The sequence below is a fragment of the Grammomys surdaster genome, unplaced genomic scaffold, assembly GCF_004785775.1.
Source record: "Grammomys surdaster isolate TR1022 unplaced genomic scaffold, NIH_TR_1.0 99, whole genome shotgun sequence".
NCBI classification, from domain to species: Eukaryota; Metazoa; Chordata; class Mammalia; order Rodentia; family Muridae; genus Grammomys; species Grammomys surdaster.
Genome location: NW_021604578.1, coordinates 57485 through 72190, shown reverse-complemented (window position 1 = coordinate 72190; position 14706 = coordinate 57485). Strand labels below are relative to the sequence as shown.

The 14706-nt window shown below is 41.2% G+C and overlaps 1 protein-coding gene across 8 annotated transcripts in view; it reads right to left on the bottom strand.

Annotated features, from left to right (window-relative positions):
• Positions 1-7294: 7294 nt before the first annotated feature.
• Positions 7295-14706, bottom strand: part of Znf131 (zinc finger protein 131) — a 30023-nt gene continuing 22611 nt past the window's right edge. For all 8 annotated transcript variants that reach the window (XM_028783702.1, XM_028783738.1, XM_028783719.1 and 5 more), the window contains 2 exons: positions 12162-12292; positions 7295-9137 (listed from right to left, as the gene is read on the bottom strand). In XM_028783702.1, the coding sequence (XP_028639535.1) occupies positions 8472-9137; positions 12162-12292 (797 nt within the window). In that variant the 3' untranslated portion in view covers positions 7295-8471. The remainder of the gene's footprint in view (positions 9138-12161; positions 12293-14706) is intronic.

Genomic DNA, 14706 nt, shown 5'->3' with positions numbered 1-14706 from the left:
CATCAAACATTTCTTAGCTTTGGTTCCCCTGTCTGTAATCTTGGAGTTGTTGGGAGAACTAATGAGATGTTTCTAGCAACAATGTATCAATCTGGCCAGAAAGCCTGGGAAGTTAGGGGATGGAGTCAATGGCTAAGTGGGCTACTTTCACGTGTCTAAGGAGTTGGGATTCAGGCTTGTTCAGAACTCTCTCTACTTGCTTGTGTACTTGCTACTCAAGTTCAAACGGGGCCATTCTACTCCCATTTTTCCAGTTATTAAGTTACCCAGGATGCAGCCATTCTGTATGTGAACCTGGACATTCAACTGGACATTTCCAGCCCTGGTCTTCCTTCCTCATTCTCTTTGGTGACAGTAGCTCTACAGTCAGACTCTGAGCTAAGGGTGTCAACATGGCTAAGTTCTGGAAATGTCAATTGAATGGGGTGCAGACTACCAGATTCTCATTGAACATGGCAGAGGGAGGACGAGAGCGCGTTCTGGACTGTCTTATGTGACTACTCACATACGAGGTCAGCTCGACTCTAATGACCTATTTCCCAGTATTGCTGTAGTAATGACACATTTATCTGGAACTTAGCATAACAAATCTTAGAAGAGAATCTTACAATCTCTAAGACTGTAAACTTTTTTTTTTTGTTTTTGTTTGTTTTTTTGTTTTTTGAGACAGGGTTTCTCTGTATAGCCCTGGGTATCCTGGAACTCACTCTGTAGACCAGGCTGCCTCGAACTCAGAAATCTACCTGCCTCTGCCTCCCAAGCGCTGGGATTAAAGGCGTGTGCCACCACTGCCTGGCTAAGATTGTAAACTATTATTACACAGTTGAATATGCAACTTAAAATCATTCAGCTTGTCACAGGAAATTTATTGTTTCAGATCTGTATTCAATCCAAATCTGAGAACTCATGTCTTTACAAAAGCTCAAAGATTTCCAGACAATACCTTTGAATGGAAAAGACAGTTTTGGTTTGGGCTGGATAATCTTATTTTAGTCATTTTCTTATCAGTAGCTCTACAGTCAGAAGTCTGAGCTAAGGGTGTCAACATGGTTAAGTTCTGGAAATGTCAATTTAATGGGCTGCAGACTACCAACTTAGATCCTCACATGGGAGAGGGAGAACCAGTGTGTTCTGGAGTGTCTCATAGGACTTTACTCACACACACGAGATTAGATCTACTCTAAATGACCTAATTATTAGTCCTCCTAATACCAACAAACTAGGCACTGTGACTTCAATATATGAACTGGGGTGGGGGACACATGGACATTTAGTCACTCAGATCACTTCCCAGGGTTTTTTTTTTTTTTCCTCTCAGTATCCACCAGTGAACATAACATGTATCAGATCTTTTCCTGTATTCTGCAGATTTGTCTTTGTGTGACATCTAGGTCTCACATGGACTTTTCTCTGATTATCACTTGAGCCATAGCTAATCCACTGTCCAACCCTACAGACTCTGTTCCTTTGAGACTGGAAATACAATAAGCTTGGGAATAAAGCGTCCAGAGGTCCACTTCACCATTTTCTCATAAGGGAGAACTGAGGTTTAAAACGGAACCACTTTTTCATAACAATTAGTGTTTAGCAATGTCATTTGTTCTTTAACTTTACAAGAACTTTTTAAGAATAACAGTGGGCCAGCCATGGTGGTGCACAATTTTAATCCCAACACTCAGAAGGCAGGGACAGGCAGATCTCTGAGTTCAGGACCAGCCTGGTCTATATAGCAAGACCCAGGACAGGTAGGGCTACATGGAGAAGCCCGTATCTTAAAAATGAAACGATGCTGGGCTGTGGTAGCGCAGGCCTTTAATCCCAGCACTTGGGAGGCAGAGGCAGGCAGATTTCTGAGTTCAAGGCCAGCTCGGTCTACCGAGTGAGTTCCAGGATAGCCAAGGCTGCACAGAGAAACCCTGTCTCGAAAAACCAAGGGTGGGGGGGGGGGGGAAGAAATCAACCAACCAAACCAAACCAAACCAAAAACAAACAAACAAACAAAAAAAAACCAAAAACACCGTACTATTGCTGTAGTAATGAAGCATTTATCTGAAATTTAAAAATTTAAATTTTACTTTAAAAATTGTTTATTTTACTTATTTGGGGAGCAAGAGTTAGTTATATGGAGGTCAAAGGGTAGCTTGCAGAAGTCTGTTCTCTTTAGACTAGGTAGTTCCTAATGAGTGAACTCAGGTGAATAGGCTGAGCCAGCTTGCCAGCCCCGCTTTGCTTTTATTACAAAGCCAAGCAAAATTTAAACTGAAGAATGAAAACAATTGCAGTAATCCTGTTTTTACAAAGTTCTCCCTTTGTCTCTCCCTTCTCCCTTATTCTTTCTCCCCAGCCCAGAGATATCTGGAATGCTTTTCATCTAATGTTAAATTATTTCTGATTGATGGGTTGTGGTGGTTTTATTTTTTTCTCGTTCTGAATCATGTGATTTTTTACTTTAGCAAGTTTAATTCAACACCAGTGGAGGACACCAGTGACTGAGGAGGGGCCACTAGCCCCTGTTGAATTCTGATATTCTAGGTATTCTTTTATTTCAAAAGTGATTTGTGGGCCAGGTGGTGGTGGCGTGCGCCTTTAATCTCAGCACTTGGGAGGTAGAGGCAGGTAGATTTCTGAGTTCGAGGCCAGCCTGGTCTACAGAGTGAGTTCCAGGACAGCCAGGGCTACACAGAGAAACTCTGTCTCGAAAAACCAAACCAAACCAAACCAAACCAAACCAAACCAAACCAAACCAAACCAAACCAAACCAAACCAAACCAAACCAAACCAAAGTGATTTGTGAGGGTGTGTGTGTACATACACACGCCTATGAGGAGGCGTAGATCAATGTTGGGTGTTCTCGATCATTCTTCGCCTTATTGAGTCAGGGTTTCTCACCGACTCCCGAGCTCTGGTCTTTCCAGTAGAATGGCTGGCTAGGTACGCCCCTAGGATCTTCCTGTTTGTCTTCCAATGAGGATGACAGGGGCGTGCCGCCAGGCCTGGCTTTTTATATGGAATCTCTACTCAGGTTCTTGAGGAGCAAACACTTCACTTGTTGAATAATCTCCAGCCCCCAGGTGTTTACTTTAGCTGTCCTGATATTTAGCTTTGATTTATGTAATATTTAACAATAAAATTTCTTACAAAACATTGGGAAAACTGATACTGAGGAAGGGCATGCTAATTCTCACGGTGAAATCTGCTTCCATCCTCACTGTAGTATCTTTCAAACGTCTCCACTTCAGGGCTGGGGGACTGAACTCAGGATCCTTCAACAGAGCAGGCAAGCACCCCATCACTGGTTGGTTGTCTTTCTAGCCTCTCAAAAGCTTTTCTTCAATAAGAAGCCAAATAGAACCAATCAGTGTGGCAGGGAGATCAAGTTTCCTTTTTGAGTTCTTAGCAGCAAGCTGAAACTCTAGGCAGCTATGGGAGAAGAGAGATGGAAAAGAGAGAAGCCGTGTCTTTGGAGTTTAGGCCTGGGATATTGGGCATGGTTAGCAATGGAGGCTGGCAAGCAGCTTCACAGTAAAGGAGAGAAAGCTCAGAATGTCAGGAAGAACAAACTTAGGCTTCTGGGCAGTGCCCAAAAAAGATAAAAAGAAGGAAAGCAGTCACACCGAGGGAGGGTCTGCTGGGAAGGAAAATACACTGTATCACTAACGGGGAAACTGATAATTATTGCTCCCACATCTTTAGGGAGATTTTAGGTGAGTCACCTCTTTCTTCTTGGGTTGTACTTTTGGGCATGTGACTGACAGGTCCACCCTGTTTAACACATAAGGGAGGAAACAACAATCTCTCTCCTTTAGAGAAAGGTCATGTTTTCTAACAGGTCCAGGGGTATTCCACTTTCCAGGAAGCCTAAGAAGGGGCAATTATGTTTTCCTTCCTAATGTTTGCAGGGAGATGATTGAGGGGAAGGTCTATCTTCAATGGCCTCTTACTACTTGACATTCTGTCAAAATCCTTTAAGGAACAGGCAGAAACTGAGAAGCAGTATAATCAATTTTCACCACAAAAGCCAGAGATCCAGTTCCAAAGCTGTTCACCAGAAGGGCTTAAGTGTCTGGACTGGGGTTTCAGTCACACACTCAAGTATGGCTCCCAGGAGAAGCTCATTTAAGAAAGCGAGATAGCAAGAAACAAGAGCTCCTTGACATTCTGGCCTCTGGTCAGGTCAGAATCATAGAACATTTCTGTATTCTGGCCAACAAGAATTAGAACTGGTAGCTTTCCCCTAAACCTGCCCAACCCATTTCTTATTATTAGTGTGATACTTTCTTACAAATGACATTGGCTATTATTTACAACTGAATAATGAAAAGCAGGAAGAGGCTCTAGATTAGATCCAATGAAACTTAGCAAAAGCACTTATGTAGTTAATTTTGCTTGATTTTATTGTTCTCAATAAGCACTGCTTCATTTGAACTATGGCTCTAAATTCATTACTCCATCCATAGCACTCCTTAATTACAGCTTCACACAAGTTACCTGTCTAATACAGTCATCAGGCGCACACACCAGTTAACGATCAGCTATACTTTTAAGGAGATCCATACACTGACATTTAGTTCTTGACAGGTCTGAGTTAGCATTTGGTGTCTACTGCATGCATGTGAATTACCTAGCACCAAGAATGTTACTAGTCAACTGGTCTACTCTGAGTTTTTAATGTCTTATTGCTCTCTAACTTTTCCAATCTTTGTGGCATTTGCATTTCAAGGACATAAAAACAGCTGAGACAACATATACTATTCTTGCTTGATCTGAATGTTTGGTCACTACAGTAAAAAGCTACCATGAACAATCTACAGTAGCATGTGGCTGCTCTATGTTAGAGTCTCTCAGTCATTCCAGGGCTGAAGACACAGCTCAGTTAGTACAACACTTCTGTAGTATAGTTATTGGATTTGATCCCCGGTATTGAAAAAACACCATCCCCAAAACACACACACACACACACACACTCTCTCTCTCTCCCTCTCTACTCCATTGGCTAATCAAGTGCTTCCTAGAAGTCCTTTGTCACTTGTGTCAGTTGTTCACCAAGTGACCCAAGACCCAACAGCCAGTGATATCCAATATCCAGGAACTCCCAGGCACTAATCCAGACCAACAGAATACTCAAGTCAGGATATGGACTCTAGCAAGGTGCTTTTAACAAGACTGTGCTAACTGCTAGGCTACTGTCTGCATGTTACTGAACTCATTTGCCTGCTCACCATTCAAGGGTCAGTGCTTCAGAGATATTTGCTGGGAAAAAAATCAGGCTTACTTTAGAGCCCTGATAAGATGGGAGTTCTCTTCCTCTTAAGAGCCTGAGGTATGGGACTGGAGAGGTGGCTCAGTTGTTAAGAGCACTGACTGTTCTTCCAGAGGTCCTGAGTTCAATTCCCAGCAACCACATGGTAGCTCACAACCATCTGTAATGAGATCTGACGCCCTCTTCTGATGTGTCTGAAGACAGAGACAGCGTACTCACATATATGAAATAAATCTTAAAAAAAAATTTTTAAAAAGCGCCTGAGGTACAAGTATACAGAGGAGAGCACAGTGGGGCCACAGGCAGGCATGCTACACTTTGAGTGGTCTGTGTCACCTGAGGCACCCTGAGACACTATTCCCTTTATTCCTTGCCAGTAACAAGCAAACAACTTTAACTTCTTGGGGTAGTTCCCATAAACTTGTTTAGAAAGATGAATTACTTTTCTCCAATAAAAGTATCATCTTATACATCCAAAATAATCTAACCACCACCAGATATTCTGGGTTATGTAAATTAAAAAAAATCTTTGGGAGTGACATGTGATAAATTGCAGTTTTCTTACAATCTGGAATGCCAGTAAAAGGGAGATTCACAAATGGGACAGCCGCCACTACACAGACAGCACAGCCTCAGGGCAAGGAAATGAGGTCGTCTGACAGCTTAACTGATCTATCTCCTCTATTCCCAGCCCCATTAAAAGCTGGAGTGGATTCCGAAAAACTGAGTGAGTATTTACACTCTGTGCTTTGTACAATCTGAAGTAAAGCCGTCTCTTAAAGGTAACTACTTGGATGATGTTAACTAGCTCCATTCATTCTCTCACCCAGTCACTGAGACAGAAGTGAGTGGATGTACACATAGGTGATTCATGACTGACAGCTATCATTACAAGAAAACTTTTCTTTCCCAGGTCACATTTTGGTAGATACCAAGGTGGAAGTTATTTCAGCTAAAATCACATCTTCCTAACATCAAGAGGAAATATGCTGCCTTTGTACTCACCATGAAGGAGGGACTGTTTAAAGCACACAGGCTAGACATCCTTTATGTTCTGACTAGGTGATAATGGCCTCTTCATTTTTGTTTTTAGAGCAAAGCACACTTCTAGGCCTCTGAGAGGTTTAGTCTGGCGCTGATTGTCATTTGAGTCCTTTATGACAAATTTTGTTAAGAGTTATAGCACACACTTCAGCACATGAAATTACACATGAAACACATTTTGCCTAGGTCTCCTCCTCCAAATGTAATCAACACAGGGACTTCAAAGACCCCCCTCTCATTTTTCCACATCAGCTCTAAGACTATTTTCAAGTGAGCTCCTTAATGACCACATTTTCACTTTGGACAACATGTGCTAAACTGCAGATAGAAATTAAAATCCACTTTTATAAGTGAGGACTTTACATTTAGGTCTCATTTGTTGTTGGCTTACTCAACATATAAAATGTGGTCTAGTGATACATGCTTTGTAAGCCTGATCTTAACATTAACAGGCTGAGTGACATAAAACACCTCTCTGGAAAACTTTGTGATTTGTTACCATTTAATACCACAACTACCAAAAGTATTATTTGAGCTGATCGCTTTAAAAACAAGTGGAGAAATATGCTTAAAATAAATAGGCACTACTAAAAAAAAATACCACTCGTGTGCCAGTAAGATCTACAAATATACAAGTAACTTGTGTCTTGGCCTTTTCGGCTAACTCTTGGCTTACGGAGTATGTATTAACAATCTTATATCTTAATTAGTTAATGAGCCCTGTTACTACAGACACAAAAATACATGAAGCATCTCCAAATTGATAATTAAAAAACATAAGAAGGCTAGAGATGGCTCAGCAGTTAAGAGCACTGCTGTTCTTTCTGGGGACACTGGTTTGATTCCCAGCACCCATCTGGCATCTCACAACCAACTCTATCTTCTGGGTTTTGGCGGGGGAGCACCAGACACACGCATGGTACACAGACATACATATAAGCAAAACACTCACACACATAAAATAATAAAATAACTTTAAAAAGAGTCATGAACATATAATTTCAAAGTTTACTTTAAAATGTAAATTATCTCCCAGTATTTAACAGGTAAAGAAAATAGCAATATTGATTTTATGTGGTTGTTATATTTTTATTTTCCAAGTAATACTGATTAAAAATATTTACACAACTACTTTTAAGTCCACAGTTTAGCACTCTTATTTGTATGGCTTTAAAAGTTATAGCACAAAATCTTTACATTAAGGTTTGGGGGAAAAGATTCCACTCAAAACAAAGCCTGATATATTATATACATACTTTTCCTCTGTACTTTATTTTAAATACATTAATTTTAAAATGATGCTCATCTAATTTTTTTTCCATCTGGTGGTAAAATACTAGTGCAACTTCTCATCAAAATAAAGTTTACCACAGATGGAAGTGAACTTTTCTAATTGAAAATGGCCCTTCAGCTGCCGTTAAATGAAAATTTTCAATGTAACTTAAAGGAAAAAAAAATGGTAGTTGTCATTTTAAGCAAAAAATACCAAGTACCAGACAGAGCACTTACACTGCTCTTTAAAACACAAACTTTGAAAGAACCAGAGATTTTTTTCTGAAGTTTTGTTGGTTTTGAAAAGGCACAGGGTGGTTTTTTTTTGTTTTTTGTTTTTTTAACATTCTAGAAATTCTGCCACCACCGTTTCTGCTGTGGGGACAGCATTTGTAGCCATTGGATAGACAAGAATGTTGTTCAAAATAAAGCCAGCCCCCAACTATTAACTGCACAGTAACAATGCACTTCTTTCCCTCATGCAGCCTTGTGTTGCCTACATACTCAATTTTTTAACATGCATTAGAATACAAATGTATGTATTCTAATGGTTTTAAGTATGATTTTATAATATGCAAAGAAGGGAAAGACATGACCCGGGGAAGAGGATACGGAGACCCTTACCACAATGAAAATAGATGCATTCATACCCAACTATATAATAAGAATATAATTCATTTAAGTTACCAGAAATAGACTTCTCAATGCTCCCACTCATTATGAGGAATATTCCCATTCTGTGACATTAACTGGAAGGACATCAGCCTGTTTCCATAGAAACAGTTCAGCACACCAGAAATAGTTTAACTTTGGTCCACTTATTTGATAGGTTAAGGTCACACTGCCCATCAGTTTACCCCAAATGTAAATTTAAAAATATAATTGTTATTTCAGTCTAAAACCGGCATGTCCTGTCATTCTCTGCTTTTCTAGCTTGGGAATACTCTCTTGGTTTGGTCTCTAACCCCTCAGCATCTTCGTGTTCTTCCATGGCAGCATCTGCATGGTTAGGCTCTCTCTCCTCTTGGCTCATGATTTCGGGGGTCATGTGATCCAAGTCAGCTTCTAGAAGCTCAGTCTGTACTTCAACTGGCATCTGATTTACCCGTTCAACGTGAAGCTCTTCCACATGTACTTCAGTGCCTTCTTCAGTCTGAATTCGGCCCACTTCCAGATAACTCACTTGGACCTGCTCTGGAAGCTCACTCATTTGTGAATCATGCACTTGGCTGTCTTGGAGCAGATCTGGATGAACTTGTTCTACAGTTACTTGTGCGGAATCCACTTGGACCTGAAGCAGTGGTAACACATGCACTTTCCCAACTTGTTCTATAATAGTCATTGATGTCACTGGTTCCGTTTGTAAATGTGTTTCTACTGAAAGGACTTCTTCAGTTACTATACGCTCTGAAATATTGTGAGCATCACTAAGATGCCTCCTTAATTCATTTCCTTGCATAAACCACAAGTCACACAGAGTACAATGGTTGGGTTTATCTCCAGTGTGTATTACCAAATGGTCTTTGAACTGGTCCCAGCTGTTAAATACACTGTTACAGACCTGAAATCACCAAATACAGTATGTTAATAATTATAATCATACTGAAGTAAATGTGGATACACTTATTCTCCATAAAATACACTAACGGGTTGAGGTTAGCTGACTGGTATCTGCCTAGCACTCACAAGGCACAATACTGGTTCTAATCCTAAGCGTCAACAAATACAACAAAATAAAACAAAAATCACCAACAAAGAAATCCCCACAAAGAGCACATTAATACGGGTTGAATGTGTAACTTAGTGATAGGAGTATTTGCCTAGCATATGGGAGTCCCTGTGTTTAATCCCCAGTATCAGAAACCAACCAACCAACCAACCAACCAGCCAGCCAGCCAACCAACCACAGAACACTACCATCTACACTACTAAGTTATTACAAAACCATCTTAAATATAGTTTCCAGGGCACCTAGTGCAAAGCTATTTCGCACACTTGGTTTCATTTGATACCTAACAACTGACTAAATTCTGGGAATATTCCAGCATTGCTTCTGTCAAATATCAAATATAAAGTAACAATATCATAGTTTATCCCACAGTTTCAAGATTTAGATCCATTACACTATTTGGGATAAAAAATATATATACTAATCATGGAAAACACAGTTCTATCTTTTCTGCTTTCCCTGGTCCTCTCCCTGAAGCCAGTGACTGTTCCTATGGTTAGAAATAATTAACTGTGTTTAGGTGAGGTGGCTAACAGGTAAAGGCGGCACTTGCTACCAAGCCCGGGCACAATCCCTGAGCGAAATCCCTGAAACCCGCGTAGTAAAAAATGAACAAACTCCTAAAAAGTGTCCTCATGCATGCACAGGGAGCCATTAGTAAATAAATATAAACAATGACCCAAATCTATTATTTCCCCAAACCAGGTGTGGCGGTACACACCTCAGCATTTGGGAGAGAGAGACAGGACAAAATCCTAATTCTAGGTCATCTTCAGCTACAGATCAAGGGCCAGCCTGGGATATGGTAGACTGCCTTAAAGAAGAAAGGAGAAAAAAAAGAAAAGAAAGGAAACAAAGAAAACCACCTAATAAACCTGCACTTCTGTTTAGACTACTACTTAAGACATTTTTATCAATATTGATCATCTAAGGGTGTTAATAACCCATATAAAATATTTACTTCCAAGTTTTTCTGAAGGCTGCTGATACACCACACAATGCTGTGTCCAAAGGGCATTTACTGCACCTAACCTACCCACACTATAGGAACGAAAGGCATGTCCAACCCATTGACACCGCAACAGGACACTGTCATCTCCAGAGTTCACATTCAAGAGCTGTACAAGTTAAAATAAAACCCTTAGTTTAAGGAATTCACGGTTTGGTACTGGCCCATATTCATGGCTGTTCTGGGGAGTATTGGTTTTGTTTAGTCTTGTGAGAGCTTGGTTAGAGAGGAGCTGAGGCTGCTACTGCGCAGTGTCACAAGAGAAGATCCTACTTACTGGATTTCACTAATTCAGGAAAAGATCAGATTTCAAAATTCCAGAAATGGTTTCTACTGAACACACAGTGCTTTTTACAGTAATGTCACATCAGAAACTTCCCAGTCGAGGGGACTTCCAGACTGGGCCCGAGCACAGAGCAGATCCCAGGCGGCAGCTCTGTACCCAACCCCACAAAACCCAGAGGAAGAGGGCCTCCCAGGAGCTCTAACCCAGGCAGTGTCTCAGGTAAATGAATCACCCGTGATGTCTGCTGTTAGAAGTTCTAATCCAGATGCTGGGCTCCAAACTTATACTACTCAGACCTTCGACGGGTCATTGACAAGAATATCAAACAGCTAGAGACTGACATCACTAATCTGAAGAAATCCCTCATTTCGCTGTCTGAAGAGACCTCCAAAAATTGTAAAGGACTTTATTGGACTTGATTTACTCTCTTACATTGGTTTTCAACCTCTCCATGGTTGTCAACCCTATTTCCTCCCATCTTGGGACCATTAATTGGGTTATTTTTGCTTACTTCTTTTGGTCCTTGGGCCTTAAATAAGCTGACTAACTTTGTGAAACAACAGATAAGTAATTTGGTAGCAAAACCTATTCAGATACATTATCATAAGTTAGCTATGGAGGACCATGAGACTCAAGATGAGGTTGTTACTTTATCCAGGGTGTTCCCAAAACCCATCTCCACCCAACCTAAAAGAGGGGACTTCCGCCCCTAGACCTAGCAGAAACGGGCCACCCAGAACCCCCTCTGACTGGCAATCTGAATTCTTGCTTAGGCTTCGAGGCTAAGCACTACAAGGGAATATAAATAAAAGTTAAAAATATCTCTTTGGGTTCCCCGAGGGACAAGTCTGACTGGATAGGGGTTGATGTCAAAAGTATCCCCCTTTCAGGAAAAAGGATGGGTATGGCCCTCAAGCCTCACTGGACAACGACAGGGGGACTGGAGCCATTACAAAGTCCCCTTCAATTACTGGAGATCAGGCCTCTATCTCCACCTTCCCAAGATTAGAATTGCCACAGCCCTTTTATACTTAGAGAAGGGAGGAGATGTCAGGGGCAACCCTGCTTATACACTGAAGGCCTAAAATCAGCAATAGGCCTGTCATACATGTATACTAACACCAAGTCTTGGGTCTCTGTGGAAAAATACTGAAACAGATGGCTATAAGCTATTGTAAACAGGCAGCTTTTGTAGAAATTTACTAGCCTGAGTAGTCATAGACCTTGTAAATAGGTAGCCTTGGCAGATATTACCAACTTAGATAAAGACAAGTGAATCATAGGTGACCTATCCCCTGAACCCTCACCCAGCCGATACCCTGTTCTGAAAGATATCTGTACTCCCCCTGAACACCCACACTCCAGTGTCATCCCCTTCCCCACGTCCTGCCTTTTTGTGTTTATAACCCCTGTGTGAATAAGTAAAAATTACGATTTGATTTAAAAAAAAAAAAAAAAAAGAAACTTCCCAGTCAACCCCATGGGTCAAGGACCGTTTACTCTGCACTTCCAATGACTACAGTAAGTTCCTCTTGCAAAAACAAAGCATACCCACACATACCTGGCATTCATAAAGCTTCTTCCTTCCCTTTTTTGCTCCTACTCCAGTTTGGCATGCAGTGAGGTGACATTTGAGAGTGCTATTTCTAGCAAACCGCTCGTGACAATTTGAACATTCAAAAGGTTTTTCACCTATTGTAAGAAAAAAATATATTGACAAATTGAGAACATTAGCAAAAGCAAATATGCTTTTTTTTTTCTTTTGCAGTGCTAAGGATTGAACCCCAGGCTTCATGTATGCCAGGAAGACGACTTACCACTGAGGCTTACTTCTCGACAACGTTCGCATCATTCTTTTTTCCTTCTTTTTGTTTTCTTAGTCTCTATTATGTAGCTCTGGCTGCCTGTCACTTGGTATGAAGACCAAGCTGGCCTCCTGAAATTCAGAGATCCTCCTGCCTCCGAGTACTGGGATTAAAGGTCAGAGTACCCCCCACCCAGATCATATTCAATTTTCTTTGAGTGTGTGTGTGTCTGTAGGGGGCAGAGAATGACTTGTCATATATACTAAGCTGGCCACAAACCCTTGCGGTCATTCTTCTGAGCGTGTCTCTGCCTCTCCAGTGCTGAGACTGTGGGGGGCAAGTGCTTTCCCTTTTCTTAAAAATACAGTCTCACTATGGTCCCCAGGCTGGAACTTATTAAAGTTTTAATGTTCATGCCTCAGCTCTCGGCCTCCCAAGTGCTACAGCTACAGGCATGGACATGCCTGACTTAATCAACACATGCTTAAGAAGGGGAACACTCATGCTAAGTCAGATCTGGAGGTAATATGGAAATACAAAACTAGCCTTTCCCTAAGCTTTTCCCTTTCTTACCATGTATGTATCAGGAAACATTTTAAGTGATGACAGTAAAAAGATAAAGCTTCTCCTAATCCTGAGATTATGGATGTGTGGCTTTATGTTTTTACTGTCATCACTTAAAATGTCGCCTGATATATACATGGTAAGAGGGGGAAAAAGCTGAGTCAGGCAGATTCTAAGTCTGAGACAAATTTAGGCAACATAGCAAGATCCACAGGGGCATGGTGGTGAGTGCCTTTAATCCTAGACTAGAGAGGCTGAGATTAGGTAAGTTTGAGGCCAATCAGTGCCATACTGTGAGATGATCTCTAACAAAACGAAAGTAAAACACAAAAAGCAAATAAACTGTTTTGAACATTTTCATGAAAGTGCATAGCACTGAAAACCTGTGTTAAAAAAGAAGGGGGGGGGGCACAGGACAATTGTGCAGCAGTGCACTTCAGTCAGAGGCACAGAAGTATAGCATTACACAGAAATGAATAAGGACAAGTAGCTAACTACGACTCCCAAATTTCTGGCTTAACATGCCATCTTGTATCAAGAGCCCAGGAGTTCAAATGAAGTCTGGAGTGGGTTTTCTGGGAAAGACTATAAATTTAGGGTTTTTGTTTTTTGTTTGCAAAGTAGCACAAAGTCCTGGGTTTAACTTTTAGCACCACATAAATTCAGTGTGGTGGTACACAGCCGTAACTCAGTACTTGGGAGGTGGAGGCATGTCGAGGTCATCCTGGACAATTTATTAAATTCAAGGCCATCTGGGCAACATGAAACTGTCTCAAAAAATAAATGAGAGGCTAGAGGGATGGCTGAGTAGCTGCTCTTCCAGAGGACCATTTGATTTTCAGCACATACATGGCAGCTCACGACCACCTTTAATTTCTAGTTCCAGGGGATCTGCAGCACTCTAGTCTCTGTGTGCATAGACTACATGCAGGCAAAGCATCTATACATATAAAATTATACAATTAAAAAAGAATCTAAGAGGTTAAAAAAGAAACTTAAAAGAAATTCAAAGTGGAGCAGAGGTGCCCAAGAGAGAATTGTAGGAAAATGGATTGATATGTAGATAAAGGGGTTGTGTCTAGTGGTATTGAGTACTTCCAAGATGGAACAAAATCCTCAGCGTGTTATATAATTACAAAACCCTGAGTACACAGTAGTGAGAAAAGACCAAGTAGATGTTAACAGCAGAAACAGAAACGTGAATGACACATGATACCAAGGGAAATTAGAAGTCAGAGGCACAGTGAAATTAGGAGCCAGGCTGACCCTGAATGGAGAAGTTCGTAAGAAGCACAACAGTATGAGCAGTACAGAAGTCTTTCACGAACATCTGCAGGGAGGGTTGTGGATGAGGCTCAATGGCAGAATGCTTCTCAGGCATGCACAAGGACCCCGGGTTCAGTTTTTAAAAACACATGTACGCACTTTTCTTTTTAATTTAATTTTTACAATGTTTATTTTTATTTCATGTGCACTGGTGTTTTGCCTGCACATATGACTGTGTGAAGGTGTTGGATGCCCTGGAACTGGAGTGAGCTGCCAAATGGGTGCTGGGGACTGAACCAGGATCTCAGTAAGAGCAACCAGTACTCTTTTTTTTTTTGGTTTTTCGAGACAGGGTTTCTCTGTGTAGCCCGGCTGTCCTCGAACTCAGAAATCCACCTGCCTCTGCCTCTCAGGTGCTGGGATTATAGGCGTGCGCCACCACCGCCTGGCTGCAACCAGTACTCTTAACCA